Source organism: Lepidochelys olivacea (genome assembly GCF_965140295.1).
Source record: "Lepidochelys olivacea isolate rLepOli2 genome assembly, chromosome: 5".
NCBI classification, from domain to species: Eukaryota; Metazoa; Chordata; order Testudines; family Cheloniidae; genus Lepidochelys; species Lepidochelys olivacea.
This window is the reverse complement of record NC_140415.1, coordinates 104,722,761-104,745,063: the sequence shown is the minus strand read 5'-3', so window position 1 is coordinate 104,745,063 and position 22,303 is coordinate 104,722,761. Positions and strand designations below refer to the sequence as shown.

Below are 22,303 nucleotides of genomic sequence, written 5' to 3'. Positions count from 1 at the left end.
ATAAGCCTTCAAGTCCAGAATAAGGCTTTGAATTGTACAAAATCTTGTCTAAAGCCATAAAGCCCTGGCATCTGTCAAATCCAGGACCATACCAATAAATTCTATTTTCTACATTGGAGACATGACTGACTTGTCTGATTTGATCAGGAGGCCTAGCATGTCAAAGGTGGATCAGATTATGTGAATGCTGACCACCATCAGTGACACAACCTCCAGAGGAATGCTACCACCACCACCACAACCACATCTCTCCACTATTTTTGGAGTTGGAGGCAGGGAAGCTGGGGTCTGCCAGAGGACTCTGGTAGATTGTAAGACAGTCTCAATTAATCAGTAGAGCTATTCGAGCTGCAGATGTCAAAATGTCCACCAGTTTGAGAGATTTTTCCTTGACCTCCTCTGGTTGGATATCTAGGGCCATAGCCATTCTCCTCAACTCCTCCTAATGAGTCTTAAAATTGTCCCGAGGTGAAGAAATAGGTTCATCTGGGAATGAGGAAGAGGGGTGCTACCAGTACTAGGAGCAGGTCCAGTTCCTGTTCCTCTTCTGGCTGATCGTGTGAGAGACCCTGACTCTGCTTGGTACTGATGCTATGGTGGTTGCAGAGACAATGCTCCTGACTCCCAGTAGATGGAGTTGGCTGAGATGGTTGTGGGGATGCTCTTGTTTGGTGGGGGAGCCCATGGATTCCAAAAGGGCCACTGGCACAGCCCAAGTCCCCAACTATGCATAGCCCAACAATCCCTCCCTACTGGTACTGAGGCAGAAATCAGGGTGGCCATTCCTCCTGATGGGACTGGCTAGGTTGGGATACATAGGAATCCACTTCAGTGTGTGATGAGTAAGAACTTTATTGCTGAGACCAAGGTAGTACCGTACACGTTGGTACCAGTAAAGAAGGCAGTCTCTGAAGAAAGGTGAGCCAGAGAGATCATCTATGGCTTTCCCCGAGATGGTCTCGACCTATCTGGCACCCTAATAGCCACATCCGATGGAGCTACTTAGTATGGAGGTGATGACGCAGGAGACACACCTCAGGCGCCAGTGCCAAGAGTCTCTAGAACCCCTGGTGATGGTGACAACCTCAATTCTCTTGCAGCCTCAAACGCCTCAGGAGTAGGCGGTACTGGGAACATACTCGACAGTACTGTGGCAGGAGGAGATGCTTCGGGAGCCAGTCTCAGCAGGCCCACGCTGGGCTCCAGGAATGTGCACTTTTGGGAATGCTTCCTCTTTGAAGACTGCAGTAGTGTGCTACTGACTAATGCTGAGTTGGTCAGTATTTGGACCAAGATAGAGGGCTCAGATGGAGGCTGTAGCAACAACTCCATCAACAGACTTTTTAATTTGATTGCTTTGTCTCCTCCTCTCCCCTACTTACAAATGCCACACTTGTCACTTTTATGAGCCTCCCCAAGCTCTTAAGGCAGCTGTGGTGAGGGTCACTATTAAGCATTGCCATGCCACAAGAGTGACAGCGTTTGAAACGCAGAGACCACAACATATCTGACACCGGGGCTAGTACCCAAACTGGATAGCAGAACCACATAAAACAAAAACCACCACAACCACAAATTATTTTTAAACTAAACTAAACTATACGAGGTACTATTTACACGTAACAAGTAAAGACCTGCAGAAGCAAGGACCAGGAGTTCCAACAATTATCACGGGCGGTAGGAAGGAACTGAGGGGGCACTGGGGGAGCTCTGCCTTTTATGCCTGCATAGTGTGTGCAAGACAGCAGATGGTGTTTGGGCTGCCCCAATGGGTATTGTTAAGGGTAAAAATTCTCCAACAACTGTGCACTAGAGCACACAAACACCTACAGTGGAATGGACATGTGAAATCAATCCACTTTTCATGTGTTCAAGGTAGATTAACTCGTTTGTTGTGTAGGCAAGGGTTGGGATAAAATTAAACAAGACCAGTGATGCGTACTGCAGAAGAATAAGGTTATTTCCATTTGCCACCTCCCAAATTATTATGCAACTTTTTAGCAGTGGATTGCTCTAGTTTTATAAAAGGTGCGTCTATTAAATAGAATCTGCCTCCCAAAGGGCCAAAAAAATTTCAGCTGCATTGAGGTTTACGATCCCAAAGGCCTGCTTCTGAAAATACTATCAGGCATAGGGCTAATTATTGAGAATAATAAATAATAATAATAATTTGTACTTCTATAGTAAAGTCTGACTTCTAATATGAAGAATGGTGGAATTCTACCAACCAGTAAGTTCCCTATCCTATCCCTCAAAAATCTCCTTCCCCAGAAAAACAAAAAACAAAACAGAAGAGGTAGGAAGAGAAAGGATAAAACAAATCATACCCATTTCAGGTTTAGATCAGACCTCAGACAGTATGCCTACTTTTATCGGGCTTTACTTTAAAAAAAAATTCAGCTTATTTATACACCTCTAAACACAAGACTATAAAATCTAGACCTCAATTATTGTGGTAAAATATGCCACTACAGCGTTAGGAAAAGAAAAAAAACGTAGGGCAGTGTAAATGAGCAGATATACAAAGGAACAAAAGAAAATCTTTTGAGAACACCAAAACTATGAAAACATTACAAAATTTTCTCAATTATTTTCACTAAAGAAAGTAGACTAACAGAATCCTAATACTAGAACTATTCATAGACTCAAATGAGGCTAGTAAAAGGTATTTTCTTCTTTATTGCCTTTCTTCTTTTTAAAGCTTCTGTCATATCCTACAGGAGGTAACAGAAGTTGTGTGCTCTTCAGCAGATTTCCTACCTATATAATACATACTCCTGAGAGCATTCTGCACCAAAAAATTAAAAATTCTGCACACAATATTTTAAATTTTTTCAAATTTTATTTGTCAAATAAATGTGGAGACTCCAGCATGGCATTTGGGTGCACAGGCCACTGGCTGCAGAGAGGTGGGAGATTACTGGGTCTGGATGTGGGGGGCTCAGTACAAGGGGATCCAGGTGCAGGTGGCTTGTTGGGGTGGTCCAGGTGCAGCGGGAGTGGGGCTCGGTTGGTGCAGGAAGCACGGGGGGGAAGAGTTGGCAGAGCTTCCTATAACTGGGGGAGAAATCTGGGGGTGGGTCTGACATAAGCCCAGACGCTATGCACGGAAAAAGGAAGTCCCGTCCTCCCCAGCCCAGCCAGGACTAAGCTGAGCCCAGCAAAGGGTGGTAGTCACCAGCTAGGTCTTCCCCACTCCCACCACCCACTCCACAGCGATTTACACCTCTGCCAGCTGCCTTGGGCACCCAAAACATACTGCTGGAGAGGGTTGCATGATCGGTCTTGTGGCTTCCCTTTACTTCCCAATCAGAAAGTCATTTTTCTGCAGGGAAGCAAAGCAAATTCTGTGCATGCACAGTGGCACAAAATTCCCCCATAAGTAAATAAATTGACAATGGGCTAAATTCTGCTCTTAGAGTACATTCACTCTGCAATTAAACACCTGTGGCTGGCTGTGTCAGCTGACTCAGGCTTATAGGGCTCGAGATACAAGGCTGTTTAATTGCAGTGTGGATGTTTGGTCTTGAGCTCCAGCCTGAGCCATGGGACTACACGAGTAGGGAAGAGTCCCAGAGCCCAGCACCAGCCCAAGTCTGAACTATAATTAAACAGCCTTGTAGACTGAGCCCCCCCACACACACACAAATCAGCTGATATGGGCTGGTCATGGATGTTTAATTTCAGTGTAGACATACCCTTAGTTGTACCACTAAGTTTGGTTTACCGCAGCTGTAGAAAATCTGATATAGTAACCTCAAGCTACAAAAGTTCTTTAGAAATTAAATTCACAAAGGGCTCCAGTATGGGTTTTTTTAAGTTATAAGCTTAAGCATATAATATTTAAAAAGGAGAAAGACAAAAAAGGAATAATAAGGATTAACAGATATTGCACAAAATAAACTTTTTCTTTTTTAGCTGTATCCTTACTGAACCTACTTCTAATTTTAAATCTTAATACTAACATAGCAAAATTCTCATGTGGTCTCACATCTCTATGGAAACCTTTCTTAGCAATCAGTTGCCCATGGAGCTTTGGAGCGGAGCCCAGAGCTGGAGCAGCTCTGGAGCTGCAGGTTTTGCCTGGAGCTGGAGCGGAGCTGGAGCACAGCTCCAAAGCCCTGGTTGCCTATAAAGAAAGTTTCCAGTCTTCCTTGGCCACAGGCGGTATTTGAGCATTCCTAACATGTGATACAGAGAAATGTATTAACCCTATGTCACTATACAAAAATCTTTTCCTGGCACCAAGAAATTCCAGAGTATCCTTTAATCCTTTTCCCATCCACCATCAGAAGCTGATGTAACAGAAGAGAAAAGACTCTAAATTCACATACTGGAACCAAAACAGGACGTCAGGACTTTTTTTTGCTACAACGATATACAAGGTCAGTTCTAAGACTCAAGTTGTTACAACTCCTATTTAATTTTCCCCATATTTGTAATTTAAACAAAACCCAAGCTCATTACAATTTTTTTTTAAAAAAGAGTTTTTAAATACACAATCAGAAATGTGTAACACACCTAACTGAACAACAACATTACAGCATATCTTCAAAAATTAAAGATCTTTGCAACTTCTAAATTAAGGGTATATTCTACAGTATCTTACCACAGACCTAACTAAAGTTTTTCTTATTCATTTCCTTTTTAAAAATAAATGTTAAATGTACTGTTACTTCACATTAACACTACCAAAATGGAAAGGAATTTTGGTTCTTGGTCTGTCTGCCATTATGTGAATTTGGACTTACAAATATCTTTTTCACCAACCACAGGCAGAGACATCACCCCCCACAAACCCAACCCTTTGGATCTGTTCCTCTTTACCAGTTCAGCCATTTACCATTATGGTAATCTAAAACAGGGTTTCCCAACTTGTGGGTTGGGACCCAAAACTGGGTCAACAGAATGTTTCAAAGGGTTACGTGGCAGCTCCTGTGGGTCCTATCCCACAGGGCTGGCTGGGCTCGCTTCCCTGCTCCAGGCACTGCAACCTCCGGTGTCCCAGAGCCACTTAGGGTTTGGCCCAGCTGTCATGACAACAGGAGTCCAGGTAAGCCAAATTTGAGTGAGTGGCACTGTACTCCCTGAGCCAGGTCAAAACTCCACTCAGATAAATTTGATCCAGTCAGGGGGACAGGGCCAAACCTGACTGGCACCACACCCCCGGGGTTGCAATGCCCAAAGCAGAGAGCCAAGTCCAGCCAGTCCCACAGCACAGGAGCTGCAACTGTGGGGTGAATGCCAGGCAGCAACCAACTCCCCTCCCCTCCCCGTAGGTAGGACCCAGCCAAAAACACCCTAGGGGCTGTACCCCCAAACTGTTTACTGGGTCACGACAGGCTATAAACATTTACAAATGGATCCTGAGCCCAAAAAGGTTTAGAATCACTGATCGAAAAGACATAGCTGACTCTTCCTTCTCTTTAGAGGCTTCTACAAAGTCATGCTTCCCTCACCCCTCAATAAATTGGGCAAGAAAGAGGAGCAAAAGAAAAAAAATTCATTCATTCAAACAGGAGGATTTGGTAAAAAATCTAATTCATTTTTCTCTAAATAATGCAGAATGTGGGCTCCTAGGGCTCGTCTATCCCACTTTGAAAGGGAGCAAATCAAAGTGCACTATGGAACATTTACTGAGTGGTGGCAGCAGGGTGTCCCCCCAACACACACACAGTTCACAGGAGGCTAGTGCAGGGTAGATTTATACCACAACTTGCCATGATCTAAATGTTCGTATAGACAAAGCCCTTACTGATTGAACCCAGAAAAATGCTACTAACAGGAGAGTTCAAGCTGTACCATTGTATACAGGTACTGGAGTTCATAAGTAAGGCTGCGAGTCTGTCATGGAGGTCATGGAAATCACAGATTCCGTGACTTCCCGTTACTTCTGCAGCAGCGGCAGTTTGGGTGTGTAGGAAGGGGTTCAGGACTAGGGGCAGGAGGTTGGAGTGGGCAGAGGGGCACTTACCTTGGGGTGGGGGGCTCCCTGGCTCCCACTGGCAAGGCCCTGCAGCTCCTAGGCAGAGGGGCAAAAGGACTCGGAGCTGCCCGCCCTGGCAGCTCCCATTGGCTTCGGGTCCCAGCCAATCAGAGCTGTGCAGCTGGTGGTTGTGGCGGGAGCAGCACACGAAGCCCCTCAGCTCCGCCTCTGCCGCCTCGGAGCTGCAGGGACACGCGGTGCCGGGTAGGGAGCCCCTGCGAGTCCTGCCAACCCTCCCCCTATCCAGCACCAACGGGGTCCCAAGCCATCTCCCCCCACATCCCAAGGTCTGCAGAGAAGGCATATTGTCATTCTCCCGGACATGATGTCTGGCTCATGACTCCCCCGCCCTTTTCTGACCGCCAAGATGACTAGTGCCAAGTAAAGACAATCATCACTCATACGGACCTAGAGGTCTGTGGTTCCTAAATAGACATCTGAAGAAGTCTCATCAACCATGGATCCTTCTGGAGATTTCACTCACCAAAGCAATCTTACTAACAGATCTTTGCACAATTTGAGACATACTGCCTGGAACCTGAGTGGTCTCACCTCCTTTATAAGGATTATTCCCAGAATCTAGATTTCTTATTAAAACCAGAAACACACCAATTAAGTAAGTTTACAGAGGATTTGGGGAACAGTCCCACTGTTATGTGGGAAAGAAGGTACATTTCCTACATCTCTTCACTAACGAGATCTAGGAGAAATTTCAAGATTACTTTGGTTTGGTTCCAAGTCCAATTTATCAGAAAGTGCAAGTCTCAGCTCTGGAAACTTTGAGGTCTCACTAATCAAATTCCAACATACTGCTTCAGCTGTACATTTCCAGATTTCATAAGTTTCTCAAAGACATCTACCCCACCCATTATTCAGGAACCTCAACTTTGTATTGCCAATCCCCGCTAATCCTCTCTCTGAGCCAATGGGAGAAGCATCCGTGTCAAGATGGTTTTCCTCTTAGCAGTCTCTTCAGCTAGAAGAGTGGGCAAACTTGGGACACTAATCAAAAAGCCCTTATCTACCATTTTCCTTGACAGGATAGTCTTTATGCCACTTCCTCCATTTGTTCCTAAGGGGAATATGGCTTTTCACTTGGATCAATACTTTTCCTTATACTCTGTCCCACAACCTAAAGAAACAGTTGATATCTGATCAAGGTAGTATAATTTAGGGCTGTCAATTAAAATTAATTTGATTAATCATGAGATTAAAAAATAATCACAATTAACTGCCGTTTTAATTACTGTTAAAAAATAGAATACCATGTCTTTAAAATATTTTTGGATGTTTTTCCTGCATTTTCAAATATATTGATTTCAATTACAACACAGTGTACACTGCTCACTTTATATTGTTTTTATTACAAATATTTGCACTGTAAAACAGATAAAACAAACAGTATTTTTCAAGTCAACTTGTCCAAGTGCTAGAGTGCATCTTTCTTGTGAAACTGCAATTTACAAATGTAGATTTTTTTTTTAAAACTGCACTCAAAAATAAAATAAAAACTTTAGAGCCTACAAGTCCACTCAGTCCTACTTCTTGGTCAGCCAAATGCTGACACAAACATGTTTGTTTACATTTATGTGATATAATGCTGCCTGCTTCTTATTTACGGTGTCACCTGAGAGTGAAAACGGGCATTCACACGGTACTGTTGTAGCCAAAGTTGCAAGATATTTATGTATCAGATATGCTAAACTCTCATAAGTCTGTTCATGCTTCAGCCACCATTCCACAGGACTTGCTTCCATGTGGATGACACGCATTAAAAAAAAAGTGTTCATTAAATCTGTGACTGAACCCTTTGGCGGGGGAATTGTATGTCTCCTGCTCTGTGGTTTTACCTGCATTCTGCCATAAATTTCATGTTATAGCAGTCTCGGATGATGACCCAGCATATGTTTCTCGATTTAAGAACGCTTTCACTGCAGACTTGACAAAACGCAAAAAAGGTATTAATGTGAGATTTCTATGATAGCTACAGCACTTGACCCAAGGTTTAAGAACCTGAAGGTACCTTCCAAAATCTGAAGAGGGACGAGGTGTGGAACATGTTGTCAGAAGTCTTAAGAGCAACACTGCGATGCAGAAACTACTGAACCTGAACCACCAAAAAAGAAAATGAAAATTTGTTGGTGGCATCTGACTCAGATGATGAAAATGAACATGCGTCAGTCCCCACTGCTGTGGATCATTATAGAGCAGAATCAGTCATCAGCATGTAAGCACATCCTCTGGAATGGTGATCAAAGCCCACAAATGTTTAGCATATCTGGCAATAAATACCATGAAACACTGGCTATAACAGTACCATGTGAATGTCTGTTCTCACTTTCAAGTAACACTGTAAATAAGAAGCAAGCAGCAGAATCTCCCATAAATGTAAACAAACTTATCTGTCTTAGCATTTGGCTGACCAAGAAGGAGAACTGAGTGGACTTGTAGGCTCTAAAGTTTTTGTTTTATTTTTGAGTGCAGTTTAAAAAAAAAAATCTGCAATTGTAAATTGCAACGTAAGAAGAAAGATTACACAATAGCACTTGTATGAGGCAACTTGAAAAATACTATTCCTTTTGCTTATCTTTTTTTAGAGTTTAAATATTCACAATAAAAATATGAAGTAAGGATTGTACACTTTGTATTGTGTTGTAACAAATCAATATTTGAAAATGTAAAAAAAATCCAAAAATATTTATTTATATTATAATACATTTAAATTGGTATTCTATTATTGTTTAACCGCGTGATTAATCGTGAATAACTCAAAACAAATTAACAGTGCCTCGGACAACAGGGTCCTGGTCCCTGACTAGAGCTGCTAGACACTACAAACACACAAATAATGATAATGCTCATTTTATATAGGGGACAGAGTACACAGCTAATATTTTCCACCCAGAAAATATTTTGTCTACTGAAGACCCCCAGGGGCAGACAGGGCTCATCTGGCCAGGTGCAATGGCTACTTCAAAGGTACAGCAGGACCATACAATAAAAACTGCCTTGCAGCTAACATGGTCTTAAGCCAACTTCCTTTACTTGGCTCACACAAGATAGTATTTTTGGCCTCATCTGGCACACTTTTTGAATAAAGGGCCTTCTAGTTTCAATTCTGTGTTCTGCAATAAATCCTTTAAAAAAGAAAAAAAGTGGATTGGTAGATAAAATTTTGTTTTGGTTCTCATGTCTATTCTCCTCCCCCTCCCCAATTTTCTTGCAGGATTTTTATTACTGCTTGCTATTTCCCATCAGTACTAGACTAATGGAACAGTGGGTACCCACATAGGAGAAAGGTAAAATTAGTTTCCTTACCTGTAGTGTTCCCACTGTTCCATTAGAACCCACCCTGTGCTTATATATTTGTTGTTCTAAGCCTCAATGACTTGAAAGAGCACAGGAATAAACATTTCTGGTTTGATAGGAGGACATCTAGAGAGTGAGTAAGAGAAAGTGTTTTTAGTGAAGCACTTCAATTGTTAATCTTTTTATAAAATTATATATATAATGGTCCCCGCTGAGAGAAATGTGGGAGCTGACAATCAATTGGGATGGGGGGAAGATAAGAGGGATCTTGAGTCTACCTCAAAAGTATGAAAAGGCGGCTGAGAGACCAGGAGTAGAGGTCTAACAGAACAGCTGATGCCCACTTGGAGAAAGTTATTGGCAAGATAAAACTAATTTTCAATGGTGTCTAACGGTGAGACTTTCACGTGCCTCAAAAGACTATCCGCTGTGAGATGAATATGACTGTGCTAACTCCATTTATATTTTAAGGCAAGTTCAATTAGTGTGAAGATATACCCTCTGATACAACACTGTCAGACTGTGTAATTTTTTCCTACAAATTTCATTTGTTTGACTGTTCTACTTAAAAGGATGGAGGCTGATATAACAATTCTTGGAAAAATACTGAGTGCTGCTTTTTATTTCTTCTATAGGGATTTACTCTTGGATAGTGGTGGCATTTGCACAATATTTCAAATTTGTCTTTAATAAAGGTCTTTGAGAGAGGGACATTTTTGTTATGTGTTTGTACAGTCCACCTAGCACAACAGGAACCTAGTCCATACCTGGGCTAATAGGTGCTACCACAATGCAAATAAATAATAAAGATACATGTGGACACAATCTGTGGTTTGTCTAGATTCAGAAGAAGCTGTCATTTAAAGATGAACAGAAATCTTACTAAACTCTCTAATTACTTAAAATGCTCTGTGTTTTTCCACACAGAAGAATAAGACCACATCATTTGATTAAAGTTGGACCTTGGTGGATTTGCACCACTCATTGCTAGCTAGCTGTTTTGTCTGCCAGGGGATAACTTTATATCTGAAGCTCTCACTACTAACTGAAAAATGCAGAGATCTTGCTCTCCACACAGCCTCAGAATAACTGTTTTCTCAGAAGCTCACACTTAAATATTTAGCAAGTTCATTCCAGTGAAAGTAGGTAATCATGACTTCAAGGCAATTTCAGACAGTTAAAAAAAAGAAAACAATGCAGTTATGATGGTCACTAGCTAAGAATACAAACCTGCTGCAGATCATATTAAAGGAAGCCAAAAAAGTTGATTGTCTCGGCCTGCTAGAAATGCCCAGCTAAACCTTAAGGTACAGACAATAGAGTAACAGAATTGAAACTGTTTGTTGTATGTCTGCGCAAGTGACATCATGCATCCTATATCTTCTAACTCCAGGGTTGCTTCACCTATCCAGTAATTCTCTGACTTATACAAATTGACAACAGCTGAGTGGATTAAACAATTTCCTTCTATTGGTCACAAAAGCCATTTCCACAATTTTTTTATGCTTTTTCTTGTGCCACCATGTCTCCTTTAAACAACTCTGTTCTACCTTAAAAAGTCAGTCAGTCTTAAAACTGGATCTTTAAAATCACAGAATGATTCACTTCTGTCACACTATAGTGATATTTTAATTATATCGAGGGCTTTTAAGGTACTTTGCAGGATTTTCTTGTAACTTTAATTTTACTGATATTTTATTATTATATTGAGGGGGGGAAATTGTATTTTACATATAAGGACACATGACTTGTTTGTATAGATGCATATATAAAAAAACTAACTAACAGATGGTGCACAAAGATCAAACTTGTATGATCCTCAAGCATGAGCACATTAAAAAACCCAGCTATCAGGAGTAGTTAAAAGAAGTTATGTTCAGGTCCCCAACAAATAGCAAATCAATTTTTACTTCTCCTATTAATAATTGTTTTATTGTATTATATTGGAAAAATAAACTTAAAATTTAACAGACAGTGCTGATTTAAAGTTTCTTTTGAAACTCTGATAAAGAACATATTATAATTAATTCACCCTCAGCAAGATATACCTCATTTATACTCCTGTACAAGGGTACATGCATCATCCTCTACTATGAAGACTCGAAACACAAAAGCACCATGTATTTTAGTCTCAGCAATGTAACGGAATATTCAACATTATTCCTTTAGTTACTAAAAGTCTGTTTAAATGGAAGGATGCTTTTATTTTCTTGGTCCCAATTCTGTAAGCTGATGCACCAGTGAGGACTTCTGTGTTGTGAAATCCCATTAAACTCTATGGGACTCTGACACAGGAGTCTGCACTGGCACATTCATTGCAGGTTTGAATCTTTATTTCTTCACCCAATATTCTCATTCCACACTGAGATTATGGAATTGCTTTCAATCCCTCAATTGGGGGATTGGCTATAAAGATTTACATGAAAGGCAGACTGGTAACTGTGTGTATCAATATTACCCTTGAGTCAGATTCATCCAATTCAAGCACCAGATTTTGCTCCCATGAGAGTTTTGTCTCTCCATTTGGACGTCAATGGGAGTAATATAAACTTTAAAAAGTTATGCTTTACTTATACTCATATCTTATGCAGCAAAACAGATACAGCAAATCTGATTTTTAATGTCACTTCTTTGTTAAGGGGACGGTTTTAAGTTTCATAAAGGTGAGCCATAAAAGTTAAATATTTCATAGGAATTCAGGAGTAAAAAAAATTCTTGTCACACCCCGATTAGTCATTACATCCAAAAGAAATGTATTATGGCTTCTTAATACCGCTTTTTGGTTGTAATTTTGAACTTGCTCTCTCTAGGATCCAAGTTTCTTCAACAATATTCTTGGTTTACACAAACCAAATAAATTCACATTGTGTCCTCATAACAATATCAGGAGCACTTACTCATCATACTTGATATGATAAATAGCATCTTCAGTGTCCATACAGTCTGAATAAGATGTTGAAGGTGCACTGTCCAAATTATTTGTATTCTCTCTAGAATGATCTTGGCTTAAGTTTCCGTTAGTCCTTCTGTAAGTATTGCCACTTTTTGCTTGAGCTTTACCATTTTTATGTCCTTTTGTTGCTCGGGTTACATTTTCTATGTGAGCTTCAAACCAGGCTCCAATGCTGACATCACGGGCATCCACCAATTCATTTATCTAAAAATAAAAGTTTAACAAGGAGTTAATGTTTATTTCCTAAAAATCAGGTTAAATGGGGAAAGAGAACAACTGGCTAAATAACTTGGTCATTCTGAGCTAACCTGTGCTCTCAGTTTGTGTAACAAAACAATATTCATGCACCCACTAAATTTAAAAATATATATCCTAAAAACACAAAATATAAATGTAGGGTATTTTGTGCTTTTAGGATATATATTTTTTTCAATTTTAATATTTGACTCAGCTGTAATAATACTTAACATGAATATCATTTATAAGTAAACAAAAACTACTGTTAGGTTTCTATAAGATAAATTAGAATAGTAATCTATCATTCTCCTCCTCCACAATATTGTTCCCAATCATCAAGATTTATGCCTTTAGGAGCTGCCTTCCCAAGGGCAGGAACTCAGAATATTAGCTCACAACCTACAGAGTTTTTTGACTTCAACGGTTCCTCAATATTGGAATAGTTATTTTTCCCCAGATGTTTCCTTTAATCCTGCACTGCCCCCGATTCCTCCAGCCAAGAGCAGAAGAAAAGGCTCTCCAAACCTACCAAAGCTATTACCACAGCTAACCAAGACTGAAATTTCCATTCATCTTACACCTCTAACGGCTGGTCTACACTACCGCTTAAGTCCATGTAACGTATGTCACTTGGGGTGTGAAAAAAAGACACCCCCCCCCCTTAAGTTACATCAACCTAAGCACTGTCCACACCAGCACTATGTCAGCAGGAAACACTCTCCCACCGACATTATTTCACCTCCACCAGAGGCAGAGGCTATTAATGCCAACCGGGGAGCACTCTGTTGGCACAGTGTGTTTACAGCAACACAACTGTATCAATGCAGCTATGCCAATGTAGCACTGTAGGGTAGACTTGCCCTCAGAAACACAACTCTGGTCACAACAACATTCCTAGCTTCTGTCAACTTGAACCTGGAAATGAAGTACAATTGCTCAGAAATTGCACCACCACCAGGCAACTAGGCTATTCCATAATACATTTCACTTAAAGTAGATAGTTTGCCTAAGTTTTTCTGTTGACTAAAAGTGTTACTTTGACAGTGCAATGTTTTCTCTATGATTAAAGTTACAAGACGACTTATGCAGAAAACATCAGTTACTTAGGGTTAGGTTTTTGTTTTTTTTTAAACTTGATTTCTGAACAAATAAGTACAGATATTTGAAACATGAACCTGGATTCAAAACAGTATCTACAAAAATCTATCACTCTTAATACTGTAACACCTCCATCCACTCTGTACTCTGAGCGTAGAAATATTGTAGCAGTCTGACAGAATGGAGCTGTACCAAAAGAAGAAATGACAAAAAGGAGAAATATATACTACCAAATTAAAAGTACATTCTAATATTGCTCAGACCAGGCTCAAGTTATTTAAAACAAACTTCTAAGATGTGGCTTTTTGTTCCTGCTGGGCCCACATCAACTATTAATACTTTAACAGAGGCTTTCCAGGGCTTCATTTAGTTTTAGTTATCTTGCCAAAAAACATTTTAAAAAGAAACTACACTTACACCCCTTTCTTCTTCTGTAATAATACATTCCTTATATAAAAGATTTCCCTCCCCTTTCCAAAAAAAAAAAATTTAAAAAAAAATCTCGAAGTGGATATTATCCCCATTTTACAAGTGGGGACACTGAAGCTAACAAGCAATGACAGAAACAGCCCTTAACTACCCACTCAACAATACTGCCTCAAAGAGTAATCTTTCTGAACCTATGCAAACAACATGTTTATATAAGAAAGGTGCAAAAAAAAATTTAGTAGTGGTAGTAATTACCACTATTATTTCAGATGTGAGAGTATTTAAGTACTTTGCAATCACAAACGAAGGTATAGATCCTACCGTAAAGAGCATAACAGATGAAGAATGGAGGATAAAGACACAAAATACAAAAGACCATGGTGAGAACAGGTATCTATCATAGTAGTTACATGGTTTTGGAGTTCAAATAAATAAGTTAATAGATCACTAACCCCCTTTCTCTTCTCTCACTCCCAACCATCTTCTACGATTTAACCCTCTCATCTTTCTATAATGTAAATTCCCAGGTTCCACTCTCCTCCAACATTCAATAGTTCTTACATGCAATAAATAAAAGATAAGTAGATGGCTTAGGTCCTGATTTTAAAAACACATGGAGAGATAGCTATGGAGGCGACATTTCTACATCACTCTGAGTCTGCATTATAGTGCACTTCCCCACTTTCATCTTCCTGACAACCAAGCTGTGAGGGAATGACAGTACCACAGATTACCCGATTGCAGCTACTCCTGGAATTCTCTGAGAGGATTCCATGGAAGTTGTAATATAGTTCCAGATTGTAGAAATTTTCCAGGTTAAAAAAAAAAAAAAAATCAGCAAAAAGATAAGGAAGACAGTGAGAGTCCCAAACACATTCCTCTGTCTCAGAGTAGCCCTCACCAATGTTCCCGCTAATTTTTTACGTCCATGTGTGGAATGAATTTTGTTATGTGCACCAATATGGAGGTGATGTGTGGCAGGGGTGGGGCCAAGGGCTTTGGGAGGGGACTCAGGGCTAAGGCAGAGAGTTGGGGTGTGGGCTCTGGGGTGGGGCTAGGGATGAGGGAGTTGGGGGAGTAGGAGGGGGCTCAGGGCCAGGGCAGAGGTTTAGGGTAGGGGTTCTGGCTGGGAGTACAGGCTCTAGGGTGCAAGCTGCCCAGCCCTCCCAGTCTCTCCCTGACACAGCAGCCCAGGGCAGCAGCGTCTCTCCCCTCTGGGGCCAGGGAAGCTCCAGGGCCGGGGAAGCAGCGCCTCTCCCTGCCTGTGCAGTCCTTGATAGCCTGCTGTGTGCCTGCACAGCTTAGAGGGAACTCCTTGCCCTACACCTGCACAACCTCCACTGGGTTTGGAGGAGAGGGAGATGGAAGGCAAGGGTGACTCAGCCCACCTTCTGTGTGGAAGGGAGAATCCCAGCCTTAGCTCACCTCTTGTGGAAACTTCAGAAAAGGTAACTACTTACAAAAGATTTTTTAAAAGGTATAATGGCTTTGTGGGACAGCTACGGAAGGGCATTCCATGCACAAAATGTACTGAAGGAAGCAGGGAGACAATTGTAGGATAAGCAGACAAACACAGATTGGCACCACAGAGGATGGGAAGTGATCTGACAAGACAAGAGGAAATAAATAAGAAGGGACAGAGTTGTATAGGCCCCTGAAAGCAATCACAAAAAGCATGCACTTGATGCAATGAACTAAGCCAGTGCAGGGATCCAAAGAAGGAGTGAGATGGTTAGATTCACATGCAAAGAAGATGATCTTAGCAGCTGCATTTTGTATGGATTGAAGGAAGTTACATAGCTATTAGGATGGCCTGTGAGGAGGTGGTGGTGCTGGTTACAGTAATCAAGAGGTGTGATGAAGACCCAAAGAAAGGTTTTAGATATGTAGCCAGAAAGAAAAAGTTGGATCATAGAAATGCAAGTTGCACAGGCAAAAAGTGGTAAGATTTGGACGCTATTTCAATTTCTCTGGTGAGGAAGAATAGAGTCAATTTGTGTAATAGCACAAAATCTTCCTTTTCTGATCTGTGCTGAACATATATTTTATGTAGAATCTAAATTCAGGGATCTACATTGTGATAGGTTCGGCCACAGAGATCCCCTTGGGACTGTCACCTGACATGCTGAAACTACCTCTGAGCCCGTTTTCCCTGTCAGCTTGGGGCTTCAGAACCCTGTCTTGTTGAGCCAGACACGCAAGCCTACTGCAACACAGACCCCAGGGTTTGAACCACATCTCCAAAGCTGCAGGCTTTAACTGAAAACCACTCAGTAGGTAGTCCTGTCTCCAGCACCCAGACACTCAGTTCCCAGTGGGATCCAAACCCCCAATACATCCATTTTACCCTGTATAAGCTTTATACAGAGTAAATTCATGAACTGTCCGCCCTCTACTACACTGATGGAGAGATATGCACAGCTGTTTGCTCCCCCAGGTATCAATCACTTACTCTGGGTTCAATAATGAACAACAGTGATTTTATTAAGTATAAAAAGTAGGATTTAAGTGGCTTCAAGTAATAACAGACAGAACAAAGTAAGTTACCAAGTTAAAAAACAAAAACACACAAGTCTAAGCCTAATACATTTAAGAAACTGAATACAGGTAAATCTCACCCTTAGAGATATTCCAATAAGCTTCTTTCACAGACCAGACTCCTTCCTAGTCTGGGCCCAATCCTTTCCCCTGGTACAGTCCTTGTTCCAGCTCAGGTGGTAACTAGGGGATTTCTCATAACTAGCCCCCACCCTTGTTCTGTTCCACCCAAGTATATATATTTTGCATAAGACGGGAATCCTTTGTCTCTCTAGGTTCCCAACCCTCCTTCTAAATGGAGAAAGTACCAAGTTTAAAATAGATTCCAGTATCAGGTGACATGGTCACATTTCCTGTGAGACCTCATTCTTTATTACCCACAGGCTGGCCCCCCAATGTCCACAAGAAGGTTTGCAGGTAAATAAACCATCTACAGCCAATTGTCCTAGTCAGTGGGTGCCATCAAGATTTTAACCCACCACTAATGGCCCACACTTTGCATAATTACAATAGGACTTCAGAGTTAACTTTATATTTCTAGTTTTAGGTACAAGAATGATACATTCATACAAATAGTATGAACACCCTCAGTAGATTATAAGCTTTGCAATGATACCTTACAAGAGACCTTTTCATAAAGCATATTCCAGCTACATTATATTTACACTCCTAAGCATAAAGAAAAGGAGTACTTGTGGCACCTTAGAGACTAACAAATTTATTTGAGCATAAGTTTTTGTGAGCTACAGCTCACCGATGAAGTGAGCTGTAGCTCACGAAAGCTTATGCTCAAATTTGTTAGTCTCTAAGGTGCCACAAGTACTCCTTTTCTTTATGCAGATACAGACTAACACAGCTGCTACTCTGAACTCTGAAGCATATTTCCATAAACATATGGAGTGCAACGTCACATACATAATTTACCAGTTAAAGGTATTTGATCAATTTTTCATGTACAGATTACCTTTGTTTGAGGGATGACATCCACTTGAGACAATTAAAAATAGCATCAGTGAAATTCAAGTAATTTCGAGTCCATTATGTGTCTCTTCTTAAGGGTATTAAAATTCATAAATTAAGATTTCCTAAATGTTACGAAGTTACAGGTACACAAATAAGAGGAGCAGCTGTTAGAAATTAAGACCACCAGAAAAAGAAAATATATCATATAAAACTAATAGAAATAAAATTACCCCAATTTTAAAAATTTGGATAAGAAAAAGGGTGAGAACAGGAAGAGGTGTGAGTAAGATCCCCACACCTCTTAAGGACAGTGGTGAAACTGACTTCATTAGTTATGTAAATAGGCCTACGTTTGCCCCTTTCTCTAATCTGCAATGCTATGACCTACTTCACTCCATTGTGTCACCTCTGCTCTGCAACACTCAGGTGAGCAATTTTATTATTTCCGTTGCACTCTGAAGATTGATAATAAGTGGAGTGTAAGAAACGAACCATTAGCAATGCCTCTACACTCCAGCTGCAGTGGTATGCAGTTCAGTATCAGCAAGTTTCCATGGTAACTGAATATTAAATGAGACGTGAAAAGGCCTCTAGTTTTTTCAGACAAATGTAACCACCACTGCAAGCTCACTGAGTAGCTATGAATACAGAGCAAAAAATCATGAAAGAAAATGTTCTGCCATGACTTCAAAAGTCAAAGAAAGGTACATGCATTTATCAGGTAACATATATAATCAGCAAGAGGGAACAGAACATATTATCCAACAAATTCCACTGTATTTCTTACCACATCTGAACCTGATATTAGAAGGATTTAACAGCTGCAGGGAAGAGAAGCAAATTCCTGCATCACTCAAATTGTTAATATGTGAAGAGCCATGGCAATAAAGCAATTTAAGAAATATGCACAAGTAAAATACTTGTTTAAGAGACCTGAAAAAGCACAATAAGCAGTATACAGGGTCAAATTTTGCAAAGATGGTGCAAGGAATAGAAAGTTGCATGATGTGATCTAGCCTGTACTAACAAAGTACTTCATGCCCCAGACAGGATACTGCCCTTGTCCAGAATTACACTAGGGGAGGCTGGTGGAAGGGCGACTTCAATTTACAACAGAACTCTATGAGGTTCTAGCCAGAGCATGCATCTTAAACCTATAGAATCACCACATAACAGCTGTTCTGGCTACCTCCCATTTTTTTGGGCCTATTCTGCTTACTTTAGTTGCTATGCTGACCTCTTGTGTCCACTCTCCTCCTTTGCCACTTGCTAATGCAAATGTGGCCCTTTAAAAAAATAAAATAAAAACAAAAAAACAACCATGATCCTTAATCACAGTGGACCATTTACACTGGCATACCCCATGCGGACAACGTTAGCGTTAACGTTAACAATTTAGTCTACAGTAATCAGGAACTAACAAAATCATTGGTTTTAATTTGAAGAAATAAACCAAAAACTGAAGGAGATTTCAATAGCAGAGCCAAGTTTGCAATAAATAATACACCTGTAGTCTTGCCAGAATTCAATTTTTATAATAATTGTGATGGATAATATCAATGTTTATTTTTAAGCATTATTCTTCTATTTGTATCAATTTACATTTTCATAGTTGTGAGAAATTATGGGGAGGGGGAAAATCTGATAATTATTTAACAGGAGAAATTGAAAAAAAAATTAAAGCTTTATAATACAAATTATCAACATCACATGTCAAAATATGCAAAGTAAATAGCATTAAATCACGATAATAAGCTCTCAAGCAGCATCTTTCTTACTTTGCCTATCTGTATATTAATATTAATGGCAGGGGTTTTCGTATGTATATAGTAAAATTGACATTTACTGATACCTAATCCTTCCAAGCCTATATATGAAAAAAGCAATGAAGTGTGTAACACAGCACTGGAATATTCAGGTAAATACTGATTAGAGAATCCCGTATTTCAGAATAGAAAATCATGGCAATTCAAGCTGTGGGCATACAGTTGTACCAAGAATAAAGGAGCTTTTAGGATTGCCAATATTGTAAACATATAAAAATACAAAAGTTTACTGAATGTTCTAAAATAATTAAGTAGAATTTATTTGATTTTAAAAATTGAGACAAGATAATTTGACAGCAATAAAGATTCAAGACCAGTAGAAATGTTTTCCAAATTATCAGGAAATGCCAAAAGAAAGACACTCTAGAACTCTTTGTCCTGGATCTAAAGAGTCTTTGAACTCCAAAAGGAACAGGTCACCCAACGGTACTAGCATGCATGAGGAATGTAGATGGCATGCCCAAAGTACCTCTTAGAGCGGGGGTGGGCAAACTACAGCCTGGGGACCACATCAGGCCCTTCAGACTTTTTAATCCAGACCTTGAGGTCCTGCTGGGGAGCAGGGTCCGGGACTCATCCCGCTCCAGCACTCCCGGTGGGAAGCAGGGTCTGGGGCTTGCCCCACCATGTGCGTACTGTGTCTCCACATGGCTTCAGGAAGCAGTAGCATGTCCCCGTTCTGGCTCCTGCACCCCCCACCCCAACCACCTGCCCCAGCCCGGAGCCTCCTCCCACACCCTGAACTCATTATTTCTGGCCCCACCCCAGAGCCTGCTTCCCCAGCCAGAGCCCTCATCCCCTCCCACACCCCAACACCCAATTTAGTGAGCATTCATGGCCCGCCATACAATTTCCATACCCAGATTTGGCTCTTGGGCCAAAAAGTTTGCCCACCCCGTCTTAGAGTTAAAGAGACCTTGCCACACAGGTCAGGAAGGACCACCTTTGAAGTTCCATGCCACATGTGCTCTCACAACGAAATGAATAGTGGGTACAAAGCCAAAGTGGCAAAATTGAGAACCTCTTATCACCCTGTTAAAAGGGACCTGATGCTACAGGAAGAGGATTGCAACAAAATGTAAAAAGGACTCGCCAAAACTGAGAAATTGATAACAACCCAATCTGCTGGAGCATTGTTGAGAGCTACTCACCAGCAAAAATGCAAACTGACGGAAGCATGACTGTTATAAATCTTGAGGTAGGGATCCAATATAGTAGGTTGGAGAAGGGATATAGAATTGCATAACTAATCAGACACTGGTCAGTACCAGATGTCTCATAAGATACAAATCCACTATAATGGACAATTATGCAAGCATTATTATGGAGAAGTTTCCTTCAAACTTGTTCTTCCAAGTTAAGGTCTCAGCGTTAAATGTTTATAGCACTTACAAAATTTTACCGTCTTATTATTCTCAAAGCATGTATAAATATTTTTGAATTTTACTGTGATAGGGTGCATATTCCACACAGATGATGAAAGAGTTAATGTGGGCCTGAAAGACCAACTATATTACCTAGCTGCACTTGGAGGGACAGCCAGACTTAATTGGAGATGATGCCCAGCTGGAAAGGGGTTGGGTGGTGATTATACTGACAAGATTAGAGCAGAACGAAGTCTGTAGTTACTTGCAGAATTTGAGAGTAGGGAGACCAAGGAGGATGGTGTGGATTGCACTCTCAGCAAATTTGCAGATGATACTAAACTGGGAGGAGTGGTAGATACGCTGGAGGGGAGGGATAGGATACAGAAAGACCTAGACAAATTGGAGGATTGGGCCAAAAGAAATCTGATGAGGTTCAATAAGGATAAGTGCAGGGTCCTGCACTTAGGACGGAAGAACCCAATGCACAGCTACAGACTAGGGACCGAATGGCTAGGCAGCAGTTCTGCGGAAAAGGACCTAGGGGTGACAGTGGACGAGAAGCTGGATATGAGTCAGCAGTGTGCCCTTGTTGCCAAGAAGGCCAATGGCATTTTGGGATGTATAAGTAGGGGCATAGCGAGCAGATCGAGGGACGTGATCGTCCCCCTCTATTCGACATTGGTGAGGCCTCATCTGGAGTACTGTGTCCAGTTTTGGGCCCCACACTTCAAGAAGGATGTGGATAAATTGGAGAGAGTCCAGCGAAGGGCAACAAAAATGATTAGGGGACTGGAACACATGAGTTATGAGGAGAGGCTGAGGGAGCTGGGATTGTTTAGCCTGCAGAAGAGAAGAATGAGGGGGGATTTGATAGCTGCTTTCAACTACCTGAAAGGGGGTTCCAAAGAGGATGGCTCTAGACTGTTCTCAATGGTAGCAGATGACAGAACGAGGAGTAATGGTCTCAAGTTGCAGTGGGGGAGGTTTAGATTGGATATTAGGAAAAACTTTTTCACTAAGAGGGTGGTGAAACACTGGAATGTGTTACCTAGGGAGGTGGTAGAATCTCCTTCCTTAGAGGTTTTTAAGGTCAGGCTTGACAAAGCCCTGGCTAGGATGATTTAACTGGGAATTGGTCCTGCTTCGAGCAGGGGGTTGGACTAGATGACCTTCTGGGGTCCCTTCCAACCCTGATATTCTATGATTCTATGATTCAAGCTCTGGGATCCTCACATGAGCAGGGGAAGCTGGCAGTCACCAGAGTGAAGCCAGCTCTCATGGGAAGCCCTGATAAAAGAACAGCAACTCCCAGGGAGGGAGCCTTATGAGTCATTTATTTGAGACTAACGTAAGATCACCCCATAGGTAAGCAGAAGTGGGATTTTGTTCATACTTCAATGCTCGGATTTTATTAGGTGATTCCAGGGGAGGGCCCTCAGTCCTAGCCCTGAAGCAAGTGTGCACCTAGAGAGGCTTTGGGAGAGAAGGCCTGAGAAAACCTGGATAGGAAGAAGTCCAGGTAAACAGCAGCAAAGAGTTGGACTGAGCAGACTGTGGATCTTGATTATAGGAACCCAGTATGGAGGGAAGGCCTGGG

The 22,303-nt window shown here is 41.1% G+C and overlaps 1 protein-coding gene across 1 annotated transcript in view; it reads right to left on the bottom strand.

Annotated features, from left to right (window-relative positions):
* Nucleotides 1-22,303, bottom strand: part of UHRF2 (ubiquitin like with PHD and ring finger domains 2) — a 173,129-nt gene that overhangs the window by 106,486 nt on the left and 44,340 nt on the right. Inside the window, exon 3 of the mRNA XM_084629196.1 lies at nucleotides 12,193-12,452. Within this exon, the coding sequence (XP_084485322.1) occupies nucleotides 12,193-12,452 (260 nt within the window). The remainder of the gene's footprint in view (nucleotides 1-12,192; nucleotides 12,453-22,303) is intronic.